Below are 25,739 nucleotides of genomic sequence, written 5' to 3'. Positions count from 1 at the left end.
AGAAGGGTCCAACAACATGCCGAATGGACAGCTCAGTATTGGCATCACGTTCTCTCCACTGATGAGTGTCACATGTGCCTTCAACAAGACAATCTTCGGAGATGTGTTTGGAGGCAACCCGGTCAGGCTGAATACCTTAGACACACTGTCCAGCAAGTGCAGCAAGGTGGAGGTTCCCTGCTGTTTTCGGGTGGCATTATGTGGGACCAACGTACGCTGCTGGTGGCTGCCGTAATGGCTGTACGATACGTGAATGCTCTCCTCCGACCGATAGTGCGACCCTATCGGCAGCTTATTGGCGAGGCATTCGTCTTCATGGACGACAATTCAGGCCCCCTCAAGCACATCTTGTGAATGACTTCCTTCAGGATAATGAATCCTATCAAACATGCCTGCTATAGATTGAAAAGGGCTGTTTATGGATGACATGACCCACCAGCCACTCTGAAGGTTCTACATCGAATCGCCATTAGCGAGTGGGACAATCTGAATCAACAGTGCCTTGATGAACTTGTGGATAGTATGACACGACGAATACAGGATGCATCAATGCAAGAGGACGCGCTACAGGATATTAGAGTTACCAGTGTGTACAGCAATCTGGACCATCACCTCCGAAGGTCTCGCTGTATGGTGGTACAACATGCAATGTGTGGTTTTCATGAGCAATAAAAAGGGCGAAAATGTTTATGATGATCTCTATTCCAATTTTCGGTTCATGTTCCGCAACTCTCGGGACCGAGGTGATGGAAGATTTTTTTTTTGAGGTGTGTATAATGGTATACATTACTTATTCCATAATTTAATGGCAGCTTATACAAAAATTGCGCTAAAAAGTGTCGAACAGTTACCAGTCAGCTTATGCGAGACCATAAAAAAAGAGAAAAGTAAATACACAAATATAATGTAATGGATGGTATAGTCACTAAAATTTGCCAAACTATGTTTTCCAGGACACTTTCAAAGGCAGTGTGCTACCATCTACTCGTTTTACAACGCCTACAAAGCTATAGATTATTAGGACAGCTTCGGCAACAGGAAAATGATGCCATATCAATCTGAAAATTAGCGCTGACTGTAACGCAAATAAAAAAAAAAAAAACAGGTAAATTGAGCTATGAAACTTGTCTGAAAAACAAAAAAATGGGTCTGATTTTTTATATTCAAAGTGAAGAAGCTAGTTTTTCTGGGTATCGAATACAAATTTTTATGGTGTCTAAAACATGCCTGTACCAAATATCATCACTTACGAAGGGAATCAGTCTGTACTAGTGATGTAATGATATTCTAAATGTACTGGAAACTTTACAGGCAAACCAACACTATTCCAAAACCACATAAACATGGTACCAACGTATGTTGACAACACAATATTGGCCTGTGACTCTGAATGCTCACTCCAGAAATATTTCTACTGTATGGTCGATTCCATATTTGATTCAGTAATAAGATGTATTTCGCGTCGTTTTTGTTATATATTTCGGATAACCAATAAGAGAAGTGTGTGATGCTTAAATGAGTCCACTTAAGGGAGGATGTTCATGAAAAACACAAACTATGTTAATATGCATCAAATCCACAATTTTCAAGATATGGTACTTAAATTTTGTACCATGCTTCACATGAAATTAATATATTTACTGTTATGTTGTTTGGATTATATATAATTATCTTTTTTATAGGATTTAAAAATTTTATTTTCAGTAAATAATATAAGTACCTTTTCCTCACACCATTCAATAGATTTCTACAAAATTTTAGCAGCTTAATCTCATTGAGGTTTTTTTAATGTATCAAACAGGAGAATTTTAATAATTAGTGAGTATAATATAACAGCCAATGGTCTTGTGGCATCAGTAATGGTGGTTCCCATCAGATCACAGAGGTTAAGCAATATCAGATTTGGCTAGAATTTGAATGGCTGTCTGGCCAGGTCTGTCGAGCACTCTTGGATGACACAGCGGCCAGTTGGTGCCATCTGGCCTTCCGAGGTCTGTTCGGATGGAGTCAATTGTAAACAACATTTAGTGGATTTGTAGAAATAAGTGTACAAAATTTCATAATTGTAACCATATATTAGGAGGAAAAGGTATGTAAACACTAAAAAGTTAATTTTCTGGAAATGCAATATGTAATTTTTTTCTTAGGTCAGCTCTTCAGACGGACGCCAATTTGTACTCAGGATCCTCTTTCCCTTCAAGACCTCTGTTTTGATTTCTTATTTTCTGTTTTCTTTGCCTTACCAGATCTCATCTACGTTTTAGCTACAGAGTGGCGCTGTAAATGTTTTTTTCAATATGTCTTGAGTGAAATTTCCTATCTTAAAGCACATTCTCTCTAATACCTTCAAATTCTTTATTTGTGTGGCCATAGTTGTTTAAAATTCTTCATGGTATTTTTTTTCTGTCATTGCAACTACAAAAATGCGTGATTTTTTTCACCAGAAACGTTTTGCTTTATTGAGGTAAAAAAAGATCACGCATTTTTGTGGTTACAATGGCAGAACAAAAATAACTTCAAGAACTAATACCTTCAGCTTCCCTACATTCCCCCTATTAAAAACAAGAGCTCCATCATAAGTTGCAATTCTGGATGAAATCCATCAGTAGCGTAAGCCAAAACAGGAATTTCTTCTTCATAAACAAAGCAGCTGGTTTGTTATTATTCCTAAGATGAAGGAAAGAGTAATGCACCATTTATAGAACCAAAGGATATTATCACAGCAACTAGATAGCCATAGAATGCTTGAAGGTAGTCCTTGGAATTATTGTTCACTGAGCTAGTATTAAAGTGTTGCTTCAAAAAGCGAGTGTGGCATGAAAGTCGCATCACACAGTTGTTTTTCAGGTACTTCAGATGCGATTTAATTACTGAAATTTTGAGTTCTTCTAGTCCATTATATTTTCGGTCAGTTTTATGAATGTCCTCTCTTAAGAAAGAAATGTGAGACCTTCACAGTTTAGACTATAATTAGAACAATTAGTTCATTCATAAACGACGCAGTCCGGCATTTTTGATCAAACCACTTCCACCAGAATCTAATGTTCAAAACAACTGGCATGGCAGATGTCACCTTCAGGTTTGTGACACAACAACTCAGATTATACCTCCATGGTCGATTCCATAGAGTAGAAATGACTTTGGAGTGAGCATTTCGAACAGATTACACAACACCATGATGAAAAAAAGTATGTGACATTTCAAAGAGTTCTCTTAAGTGAGGACACTCATTGAAAACACATTATTTAAAAGGTGCAGCTTATTCACACTTTTGAAGATACAGCAGTTAAATTTTGTACTATGCTCTACATGACAACACATTTACTGTTAAGTTCCTGTAGTTATATAATTTAACTTCATGGAAGTTAAAATTTTATTTTCAGCAAATTTAACACCATTTGTTCGAAAGCAAGGCTGCGAAAAAGCTGGAAACACCCATAATCTCTCTTAATTTCGAGTTGAGAATGTAGCTTAATTAAATCTTATGTATTTGTATTCTATAGAAAAGTACGATATTCTAGTTGCAGTCATTTATTTGAACAACGTATCTCTCATAGCTTTACTTGTACAGCGCAATTCCATTTCTCTTTAGAACAATTTTGCAACCATTTCGCGTTCCTGTTTTCCTCATTTAAAATTCTGTATAGCTTGATGCCTTTTGCTGAGTTGGTACAACAGTTTGGTGCAACATGTAGGAATCTTGATGAAAACAGTAACGAACACAGACCTTGATAACCGCCAAAAATTTCATTTTCGAAGATAATACCAAAATACCCACAATACCTTCAACTTGATGTGCTAACGATTGTGTATTATGTCACTTCCTGTGTTTTGTTGCAGGAACAGTCTTGTTCAGTGGCCTGGATATTAGAGATCCATGAAGATATAATAAGGAATATTGTAGATATGTCAAAAAGTTTAAGCTGACATCCACCATGGTAGTCACCCAAACATTAGCTCTTTGGGGAAATGTGTTGATTGAAAATGCCTGCTTGCAGCATTTACTGGTGTACTAATAATGCTCGTTATAGTCTAAAGTGCAAATTAATTACATTTCAATAGTGAGTGGACTTTTTCCAAGCGTTATTTTCTTTTATATACATGAAATTTGGCTGCGCTGTGTCGTTTTAATGTAGCAGTTTTGTTTTTGTCACTTGGCTTTAGACTTAAAATCAGTTCATCTCGAAAAGCTCCCTGGATGAACTCTGTGAGAAGGGAAGATTGGAAACTGGCCAAATAAAGCGAAATAAGATCTCACCACTTTTGGCAAGAGGGCATAAACTGAGCATCAGCTTTGGTAAACCATATTAAGGAAAATGCTGGATTGTGGAAGTAAACTTATCGTATCACATACTTCTCTTCCTTGTTATTCGACACTTATAATGAAAAGAAAGTTACATTAACAAAGCGAAATGTGTCTTAGTGCAGGATCAAATATGGATTTAAGACTAGAAAAAGTCTTAAAATTTCTTTCTGGATTTTTATTATTCACAATAGCACTATTAAATTTTCTAGTCAAAACATTTAGCACATACACAACAGTACTTACAAGGGAACCTCCCCATAGCACCAGCCTCATGGCTCTGAGCACTATGGGACTCAACTTCTGAGGTCATTAGTCCCCTAGAACTTAGAACTAGTTAAACCTAACTAACCTAAGGACATCACACATATCCATGCCCGAGGCAGGATTCGAACCTGCGACCATAGCGGTCTTGCGGTTCCAGACTGCAGTGCCTAGAACTGCTCGGCTACTTCGGCCGGCTATGAAGAAGAAGGATTACTATATGGAGCTGGAATCTCAGATTAATCGGTAAGAATTTTATGTTATTGTTAATTTCCTTGAATTTCCAGTTTGCTAGAATGTATTTTTCGAATGCGTTTTTCTCGAAATGACATCACATTTGCGTGCAGTCTAACTCAAAGTATAGAAGCGATCATTATGAAAATTTATAGTATGATTCTTTATAAAATTACGTATTATATAAATCAACTTGTCAGATGATACGATTTAAGGGTACTTTTCTTTGCATAATTAGAGGTGAAAATCGAAGTAAATTGTTCCAACTACAGCAAAATTTTTAATTTTCATTATGTTCACCTGTGTGGAGGTTCGTATTCATAGAAAATAAGTTATTAATGTAAAATCAAAACCTTTTCGATTTCAGATGAAAATTGGAATGGGTACACTGCACACAATTGGAGAACTACACTCACAACCTTCAGTAGACAGCACAGCATAACTTATTTTTAGCTGAAATTATTTTAAAAAAATCACAAAAACTGTTCGAAATACTGTATAAATTAAATGTCAAAATTTGATTAAATTCTAATTAATTCTTCCCATCCAAAAAATCAGTGTCCAACTGCCTCCTGATGTGGTTTCCCCCATTAAAGTAATGTACAGCATGTAGCCGCATTTATACGCCCAAGAAAACCATTGCAGTTGCCAGTTGGAGCTCCCAGTTTTTAGTGGCGCAACTTCAGCCACACAACTTTTGTCACGCCACAAGAAGTTCAGCTTGGATATACTTTGTTGCGCCACTTTCCTACTACCACTGCGCCCTGGTGGCAGTGTTTCGAAACACGAGCATTCTGTCGCAGTTATCGTGTAGTAATTGCTATTTTACTCCATTCGATTTTCGCGTGTTTTATTTTGTTTCTGTAAAAAATGGAAAGTATAAACCAATATTAGAGAGAGAGAGAGAGAGAGAGAGAGAGAGAGAGAGAGAGAGAGAACATGTAGCCAGAAAAGCGAGTCACAAAAACTTCGTAATTTGTAAAGCCAGACATTGGGTAAATTGTGAATTATATGGAGGAAAAAGCTGTAGTGTCATGTCGCAGCTGTTAAACCAAAATTTAGTTACTCAAAATACCTATATCAACGAATAAATAGAGTGTAAAATCCTGGAAAATTTGCGTGTCTGCAAATTATATTTACATGTCAGCTGTTATGTTGTCACTGCAGACAGCATTTAAATCTATGAGAATTATTTCTTTTATAAATGCCTTTTTGTTCCCCCCCCCCTGATTTATTCCCGTGCGGAATCTATTTTCAGATCCGGCATTCGGATTTCGTCGTCCTTTTATTTAACTCGTCGCAGCGCTAAGGCAATATAACGTTCATACCCGCGCGTATCATTTCAGTTGATGTCGCATTGCAAGCTGTGCAACCACGTAGAATTTGTGGCGTCCTGTGTGAACGGTAGCTCACGATGCCACTACACCAAGCTACAAGCTGTGGCGCCACATTAGATTCGTGTGTGAATCTGGCTTATGTCTGTAGCACTGTGCACCATTATTATATCTCCATTAAACATCACATCTGCATCTCGCAGATGTCATAATTCGTTGCTCATTGGCTAACATTTTTGAAATCAGAAGAAAGGGAAGGAAAGCGAAGGAAGGAAGGAAAGTAAGAAAGAAAGGAAAGTAAGAAAGAAAGGAAAGTAAGAAAGAAAGGAAAGTAAGAAAGAAAGGAAAGTAAGAAAGAAAGGAAAGTAAGAAAGAAAGGAAAGTAAGAAAGAAAGGAAAGTAAGAAAGAAAGGAAAGTAAGAAAGAAAGGAAAGTAAGAAAGAAAGGAAAGTAAGAAAGAAAGGAAAGTAAGAAAGAAAGGAAAGTAAGAAAGAAAGGAAAGTAAGAAAGAAAGGAAAGTAAGAAAGAAAGGAAAGTAAGAAAGAAAGGAAAGTAAGAAAGAAAGGAAAGTAAGAAAGAAAGGAAAGTAAGAAAGAAAGGAAAGTAAGAAAGAAAGGAAAGTAAGAAAGAAAGGAAAGTAAGAAAGAAAGGAAAGTAAGAAAGAAAGGAAAGTAAGAAAGAAAGGAAAGTAAGAAAGAAAGGAAAGTAAGAAAGAAAGGAAAGTAAGAAAGAAAGGAAAGTAAGAAAGAAAGGCAGTTAGGTGTGCTCTGTGCCACCTGTTGAGTTAGGTGAAAAGAGGTCCACTGGCATGTAAACTGTTAACTGTCCTCTTAGCTTCTGGCTTAACTGCACCTTCATAACTCGCAACAACCAAATATTCTTAAAAGCCTTTGCAGTTTCACGTTTATTAGTTCATTCCTAAGAGAGCACAAATCTAATATTTCAGAACATATTCATACTACAATATCAACAAAGTCCCAGAATCTATTACAAATGTGAAGACGGAAAACAGGTATTAGCAGGACGTGAAACTACCATCGGCCCACAGCTCTTAGCCTATTCATTGCTTTGTGATGAACACACGATATTTTCTTTCACCTTACGTTGTCCTGAAGGTTTTTACTATCGCTATGTTATTAACTGACATGTGAGTAAAACAAATCGTACTAAGAGTTGCCTTAAAATGGCATTATAATACGAAAACAGCAAAATACATGAAACTAGTATCGCTTCATCACATTTCGTGGTCCCGCTAAGTTGCAGTACAGCATCACTCATTGATGACAGAATATGATCACATGATATTACCCAGTTTTCGCTTTCCTAAACTGTTTTTCGCAGTAACTGCGCACCTTGGGGCGGTTGTACAACACCCAGTTAGCAGCCGGTTAAGCTCTAACCCCGGAATAGGGCGAGAAACGCCTTGTACGAACCCGGGCTAACGCCTAACCTGAGAATAAACTCGGGGATGGCTTAGGCGGTGATTTCTGGCCGGTTAGCGAGCTTAACCACGGAATAAGTTTTAAAGAGTGCAGGAACACCCATAGATTCAGACAGTGGTGACGATTTTTTGGCTGAAGTGTTCATAACAATGAGGAAGGTGAAGAAAGTGAGACACCGCCCAAATTATTTTGATGAATTCGACGACTCAGAATTTATATGCAGATTTCGCTTGTCAAAGGAAGCCGTGCTTCGTCTTTTCAATCTTGTACATCAGAAACTGGAAACATAGGGTGGACAGGTGAAACTATTTCTCTGTTTTCTAAGATAATATTGTTAAATTGTGTAAAATGTATTTCCTTTCCGTACTTCATGAATTCCATTGTGTTATTTCTCTAAATTAGGCACATTAAAACGACTATTCGTGCCAAAATAGTCTTGCATATCTGGCGTGTGTTACAGTTGTTGCAGTAGTAGAAAGGATTGACTCGTTTTATTTAGAAGACAGTCCCATAATAGACTTAACGAAATCGAAAATCCACACCACTTATGGGTACTATTTGTATGGCAGTTTTAACAAAAACGTAAATTCTCATGTTGCAAAACGCTTTGATAAAACGCTAGTGTCCCAATTTCAGACATGACGTCAATATTGATACACTGTTTTCTATTGGAAATGATCCTTTTTGTAAACACCACAGCAGTCGCAGAACTTTTTATTTATTTATTTATTTATAAGTTAATAAGAAAAAATTCAGCCTTTAGTGAATATATTTGGATGAGAGGCCCATTTTTGCTTCAGAGCAAAAACATTGAATCCCACCATTCTTCACTGATGTCTGAACTACACTCCTGGAAATTGAAGTAAGAACACCGTGAATTCATTGTCCCAGGAAGGGGAAACTTTATTGACACATTCCTGGGGTCAGATACATCACATGATCACACTGACAGAACCACAGGCACATAGACACAGGCAACAGAGCATGCACAATGTCGGCACTAGTACAGTGTATATCCACCTTTCGCAGCAATGCAGGCTGCTATTCTCCCATGGAGACGATCGTAGAGATGCTGGATGTAGTCCTGTGGAACGGCTTGCCATGCCATTTCCACCTGGCGCCTCAGTTGGACCAGCGTTCGTGCTGGACGTGCAGACCGCGTGAGACGACGCTTCATCCAGTCCCAAACATGCTCAATGGGGGACAGATCCAGAGATCTTGCTGGGTAGTTGACTTACACCTTCTAGAGCACGTTGGGTGGCACGGGATACATGCGGATGTGCGTTGTCCTGTTGGAACAGCAAGTTCCCTTGCCGGTCTAGGAATGGTAGAACGATGGGTTCGATGACGGTTTGGATGTACCGTGCACTATTCAGTGTCCCCTCGACGATCACCAGTGGTGTACGGCCAGTGTAGGAGATCGCTCCCCACACCATGATGCCGGGTGTTGGCCCTGTGTGCCTCGGTCGTATGCAGTCCTGATTGTGGCGCTCACCTGCACGGCGCCAAACACGCATACGACCATCATTGGCACCAAGGCAGAAGCGACTCATCGCTGAAGACGACACGTCTCCATTCGTCCCTCCATTCACGCCTGTCGCGACACCACTGGAGGCGGGCTGCACGATGTTGGGGCATGAGCGGAAGACGGCCTAACGGTGTGCGGGACCGTAGCCCAGCTTCATGGAGACGGTTGCGAATGGTCCTCGCCGATACCCCAGGAGCAACAGTGTCCCTAATTTTCTGGGAAGTGGTGGTGCAGTCCCCTACGGCACTGCGTAGGATCCTATGGTCTTGGCGTGCATCCGTGCATCGCTGCGGTCCGGTCCCAGGTCGACGGGCACGTGCACCTTCCGCCGACCACTGGCGACATCGATGTACTGTGGAGACCTCACGCCCCACGTGTTGAGCAATTCGTCGGTACATCCACCCGGCCTCCCGCATGCCCACTATATGCCCTCGCTCAAAGTCCGTCAACTGCACATACGGTTCACGTCCACACTGTCGCGGCATGCTACCAGTGTTAAAGACTGCGATGGAGCTCCGTATGCCACGGCAAACTGGCTGACACTGACGGCGGCGGTGCACAAATGCTGCGCAGCTAGCGCTATTCGACGGCCAACACCGCGGTTCCTGGTGTGTCCGCTGTGCCGTGCATGTGATCATTGCTTGTACAGCCCTCTCGCAGTGTCCGGAGCAAGTATGGTGGGTCTGACACACCGGTGTCAATGTGTTCTTTTTTCCATTTCCAGGAGTGTATTTGCGCTTACTCAAGCCACGTTGAACACAGTAATATTATCAGGAAACTATGGAACATAGCTGTTGTGTTCCTCAACATTAGTATTATCCACACCAGCCCATCTGAAAACATCTCGACCTCTCCTTCAGTTTATCTGTATATACTTTATATGACTTCCAGATGGATGGAGATAAGGTAGCTGTCAACAGCTGTTATGTATTTGAAACAATGCATTTTCTTGCCATCAGCTGTACATTGTAACTTTATTCTCTAGTACATTCGGTTTTTTCAACCATCATGAAGGAAGAAAAGTAATACACACGGATGGTTGAAAAATACGTTGTGTAATTACTGTGTTGTCATTATAAAATCTGCAGTGGTCAAACAGCTGATCATCAAGATTAACAAACACTGCAGATTTTATAACACAGTAATTACACAATGTATTTAAAAAATTCCATTCCAGATGTTAATTTCTAAATTAAACTCCATGACGCCTGTGTTGTTGGTGGTCTCTGAAAAGATGACATGACGTTCATTATTTCAAAAAGCTGCTTGCCTTTCAAAATAGTTACTACATTATCTGCCTACGAAAAATTCATCATCTACCATATTGGACGGAATATTCTTACATAGAAACGTTGCGTCAGAATCAAAATGACTAGTGCGGCCATCTGAAGAAAGTTTAATTAAATTGTGTTTTTTTGTATACACAATTACAAATTTATGTTCGACAAAAGGTCCACCGCCAATCTGGAGCCTATGCTGCCTTAATGCAGCACAATATTTTCTGGTCTCTTTCTTTAGCGTGTCATATTTCTGTCGCAGCTGATCACTGGTTCTGCATGATGATGATCGTTAATTATAGAGATCGCATACTTTCTCCCATGCTTTGTTCTGAAATTTGGAAAGATATCTTATTAGTCAAACAACGAATACTCAATCATTTAACCAGTTTCAAGAGATATTTCATTATACACACATCACAAGCTTAGTTAAATGTTTTGACTGACCTTTTCACTACATGCGTTTTCTTGTTCTCTATTATGCTTCTGAAATCGTGAACGATATCGACAAGCTTTAATATATCTTCCAGGGAATAGTTTTGGGCTCTCGATCATTTTTTCACTCATTTTAATCGAGCTCTTTTTGCAGATGACTAGACGTAAATAAACTTCAAAAACGCGCGAAAATACCCTGAGTGTTCTCCCACTGTTACCAACTTAACTGAACGAGATCGCTATTCCAGGGTTAACAAACCAGAGAATAAAAAGGCATCGTACAACCATGGAGGTAAAAATAAGAGGAGTTGTTCAAATGGCTCTGAGCACTACGGGACTCAACTGCTGTGGTCATCATCAGTCCCCTAGAACTTAGAACTACTTAAACCTAACTAACCTAAGGACATCACACACATCCATGCCCGAGGCAGGATTTGAACCTGCGACCGTAGCAGAAGAGCAGCTCCGGACTGGAGCGCCTAGAACCACACGGCCGGCAAGAGGAGTTGTCATGACGTCGCAAACTTGAAGCCAACCCAAGTGAAGATCCGCCATGTTAGCTACCCCAAAGCATTCGCTTCTGGTGGTTTGATTCCGTGTAGTCGTGAAGTGTTTTGATAAAAAAAAATGACGGCTACATCGCTTACGGGTGTAATAATCGTTCTAATTGCAATCTAAAGTTTAAACAAATCACATTTCATTCGTAAGTGGACATATTTAAGCGTTATTTTCTTATATGTAGTACTTGAAATTCTGATGCACTGTAAATTTGTACAGTATGGTTTTATTTCTATGATTTGACTTTAGATTTCCTATCAATCCTACGCAAAGAGCTCTCTGGAGGTGAGCTTGGTTTTCATTATTTGGTTATTCCCAAGTAACTGAAAAGTCCTGGCAAGAAATATCCTGGAAATGGGGACTAATGTTTTAAAATGCGATAATTTAATATAAATGTAATGTAACTACATGTAGTTAATTAAATCTTCAGTAAAATGTGTGGAACACCTGTTACAGTGGTTAAATTATAAGTACTTAAAGGGTTACATATTTGTTAAAGCAAAGCTCCCTATCTAAGTCCAGGCAATTTAGATAATGACATTAATCACAGTGTTGTGTTATCCAACGATTACAAATCGGTGCCTCTAAACTATCAATCATTGCTTTTGGAGTTCTGGCTTTATCAATCATCGACACAAACACAATGAAAGTGAATTCAAATGGATTACGAAATCACGCTTTCCATAGTTATTCTAAGTGTATAAACAAAAAGGAATTACAGTACTGAGAACAGAACCGTCATATTTTCGTGTCGTATTACTGTATCGAATACGCATTTAAGACCAGAAAAACGTTTAAAGTTGCGTTCCTTATGCTGTGTTGTTCACTAAAACAGGTGTAACATTTACTATATAAAATAAATATCGCGTGCACATGACAGAAATAGCGAACAAGAAGCAATTGTAAACACTCGTCTGCTTTTGTTTTGGGGGATCCAAGATGGCGGCAGGCCCCACCCACTGGCTTCAAAACAACGTACAGCGGAAGTCTGTAGCGGCATCTCCCCTTATTCCACCTCCATGCGTACAACGCGCTGTCAAAGTTATACCGTGGTTAGCTAACCTTAACCGGGCGTTGTACAACCGGCCCCCTTACAAGATATTTTTCAACCGTTATAACATACGAAGCACACAGAAAATTTAATTCACACAGAGTGAATTATATAAAACTTGGACCGCAAACATTGCAGAAATGGAAAGTGCTATTGATGTGCGATATCCACAGAACGGATTGCTAGTCAGAGGCTTGTATTGTTAGCTCGTAGAGTGTCTGTAATAATTCTTGGTAGTGTATTTTTCGTACAAACACACACTTTTTTTGAATGGAACAACGAACATTGACACCAACAAACTAAAAGTAGAGTAAATTGGAGTTTCAGTGGTGTTTGTTGAAGGATTCTAGTGCGAGTCATTTACGAGATACCATATTTTGAAAAGTTCCCACTCCATCACTTACCTAGGGTAACCAGCGTATTTTGAGTGAGGATTTGCACACGCGACATGTTGCCACTAAATTTGTCGCGCATTCCCACACGAAAAAAATAAATAAATAAATAAAAAAGCGCATGAATGTGTGTCAGGACTTGAAAACAGAGAAAGTAATTAAAACTTTTTGAACAACGACATTACAGGTGATGAGAGTCGGTGTTACTGATATGACACGAAAACCCAGCAAGCGACGGTTGCGGTCGAATGTGCAGACGATGGTCGTAGTACTTTTTATGTACATGAAATTGTGCATCGAAAATTTGTACTTCCTGGCAGAATGTCAGACTTAAGTATTTTTTTCTAAGTTTTAAAACATCTGTAAGAGGATTTGTGGAGGAAGGCCTGGAACTTTGGCTATCAAGTGTCAGGTTCATTTATCATGCCAATAATTCAACTCGGCAAGGATATCATACACAACCCTAGGAGCTCCCTTTATTATTTATAGCTTTATTCCAATTGACCCCAGTGCTTTCCCATTTTTCACAGGCTTCACAGCTTTACAAATTTCTTGCGAGGTTATCTGTCGTGGACATGGATATTTATCTTCTTCCATCAAGTTTAACATGTCTTGTATAAATTGGTTTCTTTTCTCTGTGAGCAGTGCTTGGTAATACTTAACCCACTCCTAAGCTTATCAGAGGAATCTCAGCACTTTTCGAACCACCACCACCTTTCACACCCTGCTTGCCCTACTACCATCTAAGTTTTTGTTTATATCCTCTCTGACTTTCAGCACACCTCATTTTATGCTTTAGTAATGGCCCTTTGTGCTTCTTTCTATTTAGCTTCGTATGTTTTATGGACTTCATCAAGCCAAGTGCTGAGCTATTTATTATAAGCCTCCTTTTTCATTTTCACCAATTTCTCTCCTATATTCCACCATTGATTCTTCCTTTCCCATCCCCCCCCCCCTTTACCAGCGCTTCAAAGGCCACCTCAGGTATAATTACTTTGGCAGACCAATACATACTTTCTACAGCATCATCCTTGATGTGTAATACCCTGGCTGCCAATCTAGGTTGATAGAGGAAATGTGTTGATCTTGCTTCAGGCAGATTCTTCACAGTGTCAAGTTGCTAACATTCTACACCTAGTTACTGAATTAAAAGTAGTAAATTACCTGGCTCAGCTTGAAAAATAAGAGCCTCATTAAGTGTCATGTTTCATTTTTAGAAATAATGTGAAAATTGGAAGTTTACATTAAACATTTTTACACTACAGTTAAAAAAATTATTAAAGTTATTTTAAAAACTAGTTGCCAAATCAAACAAACGAAAGAACATATGAAATAAAAAGCAATGGCTGCTCGCTTAATTGGTCAACATAAAACAACTTTCCTCTGATAATTGTTGTTCTGCAGTCCATCAAAATGAGAGATATGTAGAATTCTCTTCATGTTACCAGAAAAATATATATGTATTACATACAAGTTAATTTTTGTATAAAGTACATAATTTAAAAAAATTGAAATCAAATGAGTGACTATACAAAAAAAGAGCAAAACCAGTCAAGTGAGATCGAGGCAAGAGAACGAGACTAGCTGAAGTGAACTGTGAACAATGTTCCACGGAATGAGACCAGACGTGACAGAAGTGAACCACGAAAGACCATCTCCTTAGTTGTTTCTTTGGACCCATTTGTTCGACTCTACTGGATGCCTTTAGACATTGCGTGCTACAGGAAATTTTGATTCCTGTGCTTAACAGAAATTTAAATTTCGTGATCCAAAGCTCAGATAATAATGCAATTTGCACCAAACTACACTCATACATATTATGTTTCAACCTCCTTTGTCATCACGGTGAACTACTATGTTCCCAGAACTGTTAGATACTACAAATAATCTTGCTGAGACACCATTTGAACTTTGTGTCTACAATTGGAAGGCAAAAGTATGTTACTTGCCGCACAGAAACGTTCCTTTTATTTTTCTTTCTTCACATTTTTAGACGTAACGCATATCAACAATCCCACGCCTTACAAAAGAGGCTGAAAAAATGGTTTTAATTTCCAAGGACAAAACACTGAGGACCATCAAGAACCAGATTGACTGCTTAAGATGAAAGAAAAAGATGAAAACATTGAAAGTTTTGTTAAGCATGCTTGCTTTAATTTTATTAAGCAGGTTGATAGGGTGGAATTTTGTCTTATATTCAATTATGAATATGCTCAGTACTTGCAATTCGTAACTGAGCAGAACTCTATTCTTTTGAGAAAAGAATTTCTGCCATATCACTGACAAATACTGAAATGAAGTAACACACTTCCAACCAAACAGTATCCAAGAAGTCTTTAATACTGATTACAAAATAGGAGATCCTGATTTCGACTTTCAGTGTACCAATATATCAACAGCAGAAGAAGAATACAATTCATTTGGAGACCACAGTGACAATAAAAGGATGCACAGCAGACTAAAATCACTGAGCTCCTATCAAGATTCCACTGAAAAGTACAGAATGCATGAAGCTTTTTTTTACTTCTGAGCATCAACTATTGAAAGAGAACTGTCACATGGATTGTGATCAACTTTTCGTTCCAACTAGTATCAATGATGACAAAAACTGGGCCGCCAAATATTATGTAAACACTAAGGGAAAGAAGAAAACCATCCTTCCAAACATAAGCATATATAAAGTTCATTAAATATTTCAGACCAAGAGTTCTTGTATATAAAAAGTATTAAGCCAACCACGTAAAACTGTATTCAAAATTGTTTACAGAAGAGGGCAGAATATTGATGGTTTCTAATTACTGGAAGACCGAGGATTTGTCCGAGCAAACATGAATATATCGTAGGCCCTACTGTTGAAATAAAACATCAGTAGAAGTATCCTAAGAAAGACAAAGGATAACCCTTGTTTATATTTTTGAAATAACGGACAACAACTGAGTGTCAAAGTTTGTATTACATGCATGCTGTGATATTAACTGACAATTCAACTTTGAAAAAATTAAAGGTGAATCTGCAGTAGATCTTCAGGACAAACAAGATAATCCTTTCTCAGTTGGCGGCAATGCTAAAAATTACATGCACACACCTATTAAATCAGTCCCATGCATTGAGAATCGTTATCTACCAACACAGAAGTCGCACAAGTTTATAGGAGGAAGAACTATAGCAGTTATCTATGGAGACAATGCTAATCTCTCTACATTTAAAAAAGTATTCAAAATTAAATTCAATAAATCTTTGTGGCCAACACAGATTCAAGTGAGTTTGCAGAACTTACAATATCACAATATTTGACTATAAAGTGAAACAAGGAACTTGCTGTATGTGGCACGTGGAAGATGGAAGTGAAGGGAAATTTCAACACCCATGTACAAATTTATTGTAAAGATGGTCAATTCACATGTAGGAGATTCTGCAGACTTTATATTTTACTCAGACAATTCTCTCCTTTAAAAAACTAAATACTTCATGAAAGAGCATACAAGAAATGGAGATGAGTATATTTGCCAAATGAAATGGACATGAAGTGAGGAAGCAATGTCTGTTTCACATCACTGTTCAGTAGATTACAAGCATGAAGACAAATCCACAATTTCATGATGTCTTTGCATCATCATACGATTTCACTGATTTTAAAAACCTTTTGAGTAAACTAGAGAAGCATTTCATGATGAACAGAGATCTTAAAAAATCCTGTTGAAAATTTAAAACAGTTCATGATTCATGAAGACCACTTCAAGTAATTGTAAAATTTTTTTAGTGAAGATTATCAAGCCGCAAAAATATTCCAAAGAGAAGTCGACAGAAAGAAAATTGAGTCAAACCATGAAAGGCAGAGTAAACTGAGGAGATATTCATGAAATACAAAAATATAATCTGCTAGAAAATAGAAAATCATTTGTTACTGGAAAGCTGTGCAAGCCTCCAAAATATCAACAGAAATATCTAACAAAAATAATGACTTAATTTCTCTAGTCAATGGAAAATATGTTCCAACTCTTCATTTTAACTTTTCTGGTCTTCTCAGTGTCAACAAAAACTAATTTTTCTTATTAATTGTACAAGCAAGGTCCCAACGTCGATAGACATACAAACAAACACAAACATACGCACAAAATTCAAGCTTTCGCAACAAACGGTTGCTTCATCTGGAAAGAGGGAAGGAGAGGGAAAGACGAAAGGATGTGGGTTTTAAGGGAGAGGGTAAGGAGTCATTCCAATCCCGGGAGCGGAAAGACTTACCTTAGAGGGAAGAAAGGACAGGTACACACACACACACACACACACACACACACACACACACACACACACACACACACACACACACTATATATTGTAAGCCTACAGTGAAGATCTCTAGCTCTTTAAGTAAGTGTCTGCAGGATGATCTTGGATGAGCTCCAACAATTATTCTGATTACACGCTTTTGTGCAATGAACACTCTTTTACTCAATTATGAGTTACCCCAGAATATGATGCCATACAAAAGCAAAGAATGAAAATAGGCGTGGTAAGATGTATATCCCCAAAATTTGCAATGACCCTAATAGCGTAAGTAGCTGAACTCAAACGTTTCAGCAGATCTTCAGTGTGTGTGTTTTCTAGTTCAACCCCTCATCAATGAATACACCTAGAAATTTTAAATATTCTACCTTAGCTACAGATTTCCGATCAAAGTCTATATTTATTAATGGTGTCATTCCATTTACTGTGTGGAACTGTATGTACTATGTTTTGCCAAAGTTTAATGAGACCCCATTTGCAGAGAACCATGATTTTCTGAAAAACATCGTTTACAATTTCACCACTTAATTCTTGTCTGTTGCGTGCGATAGCTATACTTGTATCATCGGCAGAAGTATCAGCTCCGCATCTTCATGAATATAGAATGGAAAGTCATTAAATATATTAAGAACAGCAGAGGACCCAAGACCGAACCTTGCGGCGCCCCATTCTTGATTGTTCCCCAGTTTGAGGAACCACCAGTTTTTCTGCATATTATGTGAACTGCTTATTTCAACTTTCTGCACTCTTCCAGTTAGGTATGATTTAAACTATTTGAGCGCTGTCCCATTCATACCACAGTACTTGAGCTTATCTGGAAGTATTCCATGATTTACACAATCAAAAGCCTTTGAGAGATCACAAAAAATCCCAACGGGTGACTTCCAGTTATTCAGAGCATTTAATATTTCGTTAGTGAAAGTATATATAGTGTTTTCCACTGAAAATGCCTTTCTGGAAAAGAAACTGACTTAGCTCAGCCTCTACCTAGTGACCAGAGCAGTGTATATAGCGTACTTTCACGTCACCAGCAGCGAGGCTAATGTGGACTACTATGGAGAGCTTGTACCACAACACCTGGACTATCTTGAGTTGAGTAATTTTCTATTCTTTTGAGTAAAGAACCCAACTAATACTTGCACACAGTTTGTATTATAGAAGAGGATACCGGCCACCAAACAATATCCCCTCCTTGCTTCCCACGGTATGTGCCTACCGTGAGAATGAGACGACACAAAAAATTTTATTTTAACTGTTATTTTCAAACTGAGGAATTTTGTAACTTCCATATTAATATTACAAATTCTGAAAAATGGTGAGTATACTTACTTGTTACAGACAGAGAGGCCACATTGGCAAAATCGACCAGCGCTACTGTTGTATTCATGTTTAGGATAAACAGTTGTTTTATTACATTAGAAAGTCTCTCAATTATTTTGTTAAGTCCCATAGTGTTCAGAGCCATTTGAACCATTTTGAACCAATTATTTTCACATTACAATTAAAAATTTATCAGGATACTAATTTTTTTCATATTACACAGTAGTCAGAAAAACAACAATGGTCATTTGAAATTCTCTTTAATACAGTTGGGGAAATCAAGTGGTTTAGCACTTCAGCTCTTACACCATCCAAAATTTTAGTGAAACAGTTACAGAGAGTTTCAAAGTTTTGTTCTGCTGAGCCTATCAATTTATTTGACGGGGAAAAGTTACAACCTCTAAAGTTTTAAACTTTAGATAATCCATCCATATTACAAAAACTTATGTATACACATATGTATATTCCACATCTCCTAAACCACTGGATCAGTTTCAACCAAATTTGGTACACACGTCCCTTACTGTCAGGCAACAATTGCTGTGTGGGTAAGAACCACCTACCTATTACAGTTCAGGAGTAAAATGCCATACACATTGAGATGGAAAAATGGTCACATCATGCATGACGTTTAAATTTATTATAACTAAATAGCTGAACAGATTTCATAAAACTTGATAACAAGATAGCTCAAATCCTGAGGAAGGACAAGCCTTATTTACAAAGTTTACAGTACAAGATACTTACCGACTTTAAGAACCTTACGTGAATTAGGGGAAGTATTTACTCTTTCACTTTAGAACTTTATCATTTTTGAGAAAATGCTTGTGTTAATCAATTTGTGCTACTTGATAAAATTGAAAGAAACGAATACAGTGCTTATACAATCTTCGATGTGTTTAATCCATACTTCCAAACTATTTGTTGCATAGCATGTAGCTACTATGATTGCTATCCAGTATTTGCCAACGGGAGTACTTAGTGACTTGCAACCAACTTTATCCTTAATTTCAAACCGTTACTCAATTTTTTTCTGACTTGCAGCCCTCACAAAATTACGAGACGAAAAAAGTTATCACATAGTACATTTTGCAGTTCATGCAGTTAAAATGTCACATCAGGGATGATGTTTAAATTTATTACTACTTTGCTGCTAACTCTATTACCAACACATTTAGCAGACAGTATTCACATTTGCTGCTGAATGTACCATAGAGGGAAGGGAGGGGGCAGACATGGACGAGGTGGAGGCGACAGATGGACGGAGAGGGGTGGGAGCATAATCGGTTGGGGGGGGGGGGGTTGCATACACAGGCAGTGCCACATACTCAGATACTTACATATATGAAATCACAGTTGTGCATCGGTGCATTGCAAAGACCATTACTTTGTAGTAGTATATGAAGAAAGTAGTTTATTTTAATTTACATATTGCACAGATAAACGTGTAAAAACCTATAACTCAACCAGGTTCTTGCAAGTTAACAGAGCAACATAGCTTTTGTCAAGTATTAAAACAATATGATGTTATCTATAAATAAATTTGTAAATCCTAATTTTCAAATATGATTTCCCCACAACTTATTCCTTCATTTGCTTTCTTTCCACGAAAGCTGTTACACGATCCCAGTGAGCTGTATGCTGCAATATGTTCTTTCCATTTACAACCATATCTTCTGGAACACCTGTCTCAAATGGTTGTTGCCACCTAAAATATAGAAATAAAGTGCTTTTTGTGTTGATTACCCACAGCAACAGACAGTGGATGTAAGTGATACAATCAGCAAAGAACTACAAGCACAGATTCACAGGACATCACTGGCAGAAAGAGACTTATGACACTGATATCCAGCTACACATGTAACAATAAGGACAAATAAGATCAGGCATTAACTCACATGTACATGAATTTTTTATTGGATAGTCAGTTCACTAGAAAGGGAATCACATATTTAATAAACTGATAACATTCATCTACTGTTTCAAACAGACTGTCAGTAGATTAACATGTCCATTAAGTCTAAACACTATCTAATTCCTATAATGAATAACAAGTACGAATGCATAAGCACTTAAGATGGATACATATTCATGTTCGGTGAGGAAAATCGACCAAATTTCACAGTAATCAACTACAGTGGAGTCGCGAGAGGAGATCACTGACAGTTGCAACTGACTTGGTGCACCTGCTTTCCGCACGTACACAGTACCTCCATGTTGTCAGTGCTCTACAGACGACTATGCTCCGATCACAATTACTCAATAGTTGACGTCTGTCACTTGCTGCTACAGTTTTGCCACATCTGTTGCCGGCTACCGCTCTGTTACAGGCGGCACAGAAACACGGCGGGCTCGCTTCTCGAATGCTGTTATTGTGTAATGTAGAGCAATGTCTGAAGCGGTTGGCACGAGATAAGACAGCAATAGGAGATGATCTGTCCACAGCCGATTTTAAGTGACACACGACTTAATTGCGCCAGAAGGATCATTGTACAGCCCTGAATTTAAACTTGTGTCCTAAACTAAACAAAACCTAATGATTTGCAATGTAGCCAACAAAGTGGCAGTCAACAATCTACAGCAGAAGTAAAAAATCACAATCACTTTTTTCACGGCTATTAGAGTTAACCTCTACAAGCAAACTCTGAGACCGAAAAACTTCAGTTGCAGTGCTAAAAGCAAATTGTAAGTTCTCTCTCTGACTGATTATCTGAAACCATCCTCTCACTGCCTACACCAGCTGCCGTATTACCAACCATTGAGCAGTCCTGTTTGGCACTCAGTTGCAGGTTATAGACAGCACAAGCAGATTTCAATGAAAAGGGAATAATAGGAAGAAAAACAAGTGCAAATAGATTAAAATTCTGCTTCATGCAATGTCATGCGAAGCTCGTCTAACATAAGCTCGTCTCTAGGATTATAAAAACTGTATATGTAACGCTGAATTGCGCCTTGTGTATCAGGTATACTGAAATACAAAACAAGAGGGCCAGACTCAGGATTCGGGATCTGAAAACATCGTCAAGAAAGAAAGCCAGACAAGCACTTGGAAATGAACCAATTGCTGTGGCAGTTTGGCAACAGTGAATGTGTGTGACATTGAGCACTCCTATTTCAGGAAAGCAAATACAAAGCCAGAAGTGTCAACTAACACATAATTTTAATCATACTGTAGTTTCCACCAGTAGTTCCCATGGAAAGCTGGCAACAGTCCTCCCAGCAATCATCTGTTGCCAGCCACTCAATGCCTGCTGTGTGTGGTGAGCAGCACTATCTCCTTTCATATTGTCCATGTTCCATCCTGGGTTTTCTATCCTTTGAAAATTTGCTCTGACTGAGCTATTTTGCACAGATGAATTTGTATCCTGCATCAAACTGTAAGGAATCTAGCTATTACTTATACATCTTTATCCAAATGATTTGAAGGTTTCTCTCTAAATTACAATCTATCTATCATACATATAAAACGCAATGTCGTGAATGACTCATCACACCCAAACCAAACTGCCAAAGACAGGATCTTTAAATCTGGAGAGACTGTCGATCTTATACTGAAGCCATTGTTTAGGAAGGGATTTTTGAAATCCCACGCATAATAGAAGGAAAGCTTTTTGAAAATATTAGCTATTAAGTCGATTTCGAAGATAGCTCTAAAGAACTGAAGTTTCTTTGAAGCTACAGCTATGAAAATTGGTATTTGTCTTCTTGGTTATAGACATTTTTAAAAAAGTCGTGTTAGTGTTTTTGGAAATTACAATGCTAATGTGGTGAAACAGAGAATGAGATTGTTTATGCAAATATTTCATTATGAAGATATTTTAAAGCTAAATCTCAAAACTGCAATTTGGCTTCTCAGTTAGAAATAAAAAAACTAGCTGTTACACTGTTGCTGGAAATTCAACTCCTTAGGGAATGAAACGAGAGATAAAAGTGTGTAAGAAAATATTTTCTTGTATTAAAAAACATTTTAACGTTAAAAATATGAAAATTGGTATTTCACTTATCAGTTACATATAAAAAATGTGTTTTAGGGATGAACATTTCTATGGAAATGTCTCCACAAGAATGCAAAAGGCATGATTAATGCCCATCTTTGACTCCAGCTAAAAGAATCACTTTTTGGTAAGAAGTACATTTGGGAAAGACCATGCTTCTATGGCCTTAATTTGCATGAAAAGTTTAGAAGTTAGTGCAATTTGTGAACAACATAAAAATTCAGTTTTAAAAAATCTGTGCAGAGCACACAGTCTGAGTGAGTGAAGCGGCAGATGCTAAGCTGGTAATCAATAAAACTAACTTTTACATGTAAATTATCTTTTCTGCAGAAGTTAGAATGGGTTAGACTTGTGAATAACTTAATCATGGGACTTTAAATTTAGATGCTTTATTACCAATATGAAAAAAAATGGCAAAAAAAAATAAATAATTTATCCACCGAGTTTTTCCTAAATACCCAGGTTTTTCTCAACCATGTAGAAGATGCCACCAGTGTGGAGCTGGAAAGAAAGAAAAAGAGAGAGAGAGAGAGAGTTATGGAATTATTAGGTTAAATGGTAACCTAACAGGAAGCAAACCATAGAAGATGGTTTAAAAACCACTGAGAACAAACATGTGGGCCGGGACTGTTTTTTAATATTAATCACATTATAAGGCTGCTGCACAACCATGCCACAATGGTTTGGAATAAATTTAGTAGAATGACAATATCAATTGGGAATTCTATCTGCTGTAGAGAAGCAATGCAAAGTTTGTAAATGTCTCGGAAAGCACTAGCACATGTTCACACAAGTAGGACCATCTAACCAGAGCTTCATAAAAGATGCATGTGAAACATGTCCTGTTACCTTCAGTTGCTACTTGCTGAGAATTTCCTCACTCATTGACAGCATTTGGGAGATTCAAATGCATTATTAGCAAGTTTCTTCTTCTGAGTGTATTGTACCAGAGTTCTTGAGAATTTTATTTTCTTACAAATAAGTGTACATATTGTGAGTCAGAATAGCAAAATATGAATAGAATGTGCTGTGTATCAGACAAATATTTGGAATATGGGTCCAGGGTGAAAGTGAGGTAAGTTGTGCATCCAGACCATACCTGAATAACAACTGAGAACTATAAACAGTGCAGATCCAGGTAAGGGTACACGTAATTCCAACAGAACAATATACCTGTAATGGTAATAGCTTGCTACCTATGCCACTTTTCCTGAGACTATTTTAACAAACGATACTGGAAATAATGTGTTTAGGACAGATCTTTAATGTGGGATACCAATCTGCACATTTCATTATACAAAAGCACGAGTAAAAAAAAAGGCACATTATCTTCGCATACATTTCAATTCAAATTCGGCACTTAGTTTGCTTCTGTCAGTCAAACACAGCACACGACATGTGATTAAAAGTAACACCACTATTTTATCACACATATAGATTGAATACATGCAATGAGCATTAAATGTGTAATTCAGGATCAAAAACTGCAAAACCTTTAAGATTGCAGCAGAGTTAACATACACTGCAAAAGATCTCTTTGAGACATTTTCCGCACAGTCTACTGCAATAAAGTGTTGAGAAATGTGCTACCTATAGATCTCATCTTGCAGTTGGGTCTTTGTATCAGTAGTTAGGAAAGCAGACACAGTCTAACTCATTTAGGGAACCCTGGAACCAAAATTACAAATGGTAAACGTCCCAAACCTTCCCTGGTGTGGCAACCGTAAGCAGCATCTGAGCTCTACTGGACGGTTTAATGATTGTGTGTGTGTTCTCTTCCTGTAGTCTTGGGAACTGTCATACTATACATTGGTTATAGAATACGAGTCATGTTGTAAGAATATACTCCAATCACAAGTAAATGATATGAACAGTGAGAGCACTCAAGATGCCACATATACCTCTCATAGAAATGAAAACAACGAACTGGTGAACAAAGGAATTCGAATCGAAACTTCCAAAACAAAACGCAAGAGTAATAACGTGTGATACTTGTGTAGAACAAATAGGATGTACGTACTCCTGGAGGTCCCTTCCTCACACCTTGCTGTTTCAAACTGACATTACACTATGACACTGCAATAAATACTTCTAAATATGTATGTTACAGTTTTTATATTCTGTAACATAGTAGTCAGTCAGTCCACGAAGATATGAATTTTGTTCTTTCAATTATTTAAATCAAGATTATACACTGGACATCAATTGAAATATAGAAACATACATTTGCTGGAACTCACCATACAGCAATGAGGTCTCTTAATGATTGAACCAGTTGATCATTATTAGACAGTAAAGCATCCATATGTTGATTCCACTCACAGGTATTTGAGAATTTGTTGGAACTTTCAGATTCACGTGTTTCATCTGAGTGCATGCCAATGAGATGCTCTAAACGAGGATCGTCTGAAAATTATTTTTGTTTCATAAGCCATATCAAAGTTTCATCATCCTAATGATTTTACAGGTGTCACTTTGTTCTATTTTATTAAAAATGCAGCATTTTGCAGAAATTAATTCAGCCAGACCATCGTGAACACAGTTCTTACAAAGTTCTGGCACATAAATCTAAATACCAATCATTATTTGCAATGTTTTTCCAAGTTACCATTTCTTACCTGCGAGGATAGACATTTCAGGTAAACTTAGTGTCCTATGTCTTGCCATCCTCTTTTGCGCCACAAGATCCAGTATATAGAACAAGTCATTATATGCTGTACCAAAGTCCAATGTCTCTTGTAAAGTAGAATCTCTGTTCATCAGTGATACCATGGTTTCATGCAACTGCAATCAAAGAAAGATTGGGGGCACAATTTGGATATTGCAGTTCTGTCATTAACACCTCAAATAATAATAATAATAATAATAATAATAATATCCCGTGGAGGCCCGGGAAAAGAATAGGCCTCCGGTATGTTCTGCCAGTTGTAAAAGGCGACGAAAAGAACAAACCACTAATAGGGCTAGTGTGATTAGTTGGTTCAGGACAGAACTAAAGAAGCCTCGGACAAGCGCCGTCATGGTCGGGGACGACGCTTGAACCCTATGCCCGCGCACAATGGTAACGACACTGCTAGCCAACTGGAAAATTATTTAAATCCAAATAGAGGTGTTTTGCAAGATATGCTTCCTGCAACCACCCTAGAAGGAAAACAAAGAGAGGATGAGATGGTCAGATGAAGTTAACCGACACCTCATGTTCTGTTATTACCAAGCAAGAAAACCTAGGAACCAACACAACTGGATACAGATCACAAGTATACACAAAATTTATTACCAGATACCCAGAATTAAAATTTTTAACAGAACAACGACTAGCTGA

General features: G+C 37.9%; 2 protein-coding genes and 1 long non-coding RNA gene across 8 annotated transcripts in view; 2 read left to right on the top strand and 1 right to left on the bottom strand.

Annotated features, from left to right (window-relative positions):
• The window catches only part of LOC126143121 (disks large homolog 5-like), an 886,848-nt gene that overhangs the window by 215,617 nt on the left and 645,492 nt on the right, over nucleotides 1-25,739 (bottom strand). Inside the window, exons 8-10 of one of the 6 annotated variants that reach the window (XM_049915304.1) lie at nucleotides 25,036-25,201; nucleotides 24,658-24,823; nucleotides 19,826-20,130 (exon numbers count right to left, since the gene is read on the bottom strand). The exons of the other annotated variants lie outside the window; for them this stretch is intronic. Of the exons in view, the coding sequence (XP_049771261.1) occupies nucleotides 20,004-20,130; nucleotides 24,658-24,823; nucleotides 25,036-25,201 (459 nt within the window). The 3' untranslated portion in view covers nucleotides 19,826-20,003. Of the gene's footprint in view, nucleotides 1-19,825; nucleotides 20,131-24,657; nucleotides 24,824-25,035; nucleotides 25,202-25,739 lie in introns of those variants that run through there. 6 annotated transcript variants of the gene reach the window in all.
• The window catches only part of LOC126143152 (uncharacterized), a 189,889-nt gene that overhangs the window by 68,214 nt on the left and 95,936 nt on the right, over nucleotides 1-25,739 (top strand). The gene's annotated exons all lie outside the window — the stretch shown is intronic.
• LOC126143143 (uncharacterized) overlaps nucleotides 1-25,739 on the top strand; it is a 242,246-nt gene that overhangs the window by 126,128 nt on the left and 90,379 nt on the right. The window lies entirely within an intron of this gene.

This window comes from Schistocerca cancellata, unplaced genomic scaffold, assembly GCF_023864275.1.
Source record: "Schistocerca cancellata isolate TAMUIC-IGC-003103 unplaced genomic scaffold, iqSchCanc2.1 HiC_scaffold_782, whole genome shotgun sequence".
In the NCBI taxonomy this organism is placed as follows: domain Eukaryota; kingdom Metazoa; phylum Arthropoda; class Insecta; order Orthoptera; family Acrididae; genus Schistocerca; species Schistocerca cancellata.
This window is presented reverse-complemented; position numbering and strand designations above follow the sequence as displayed.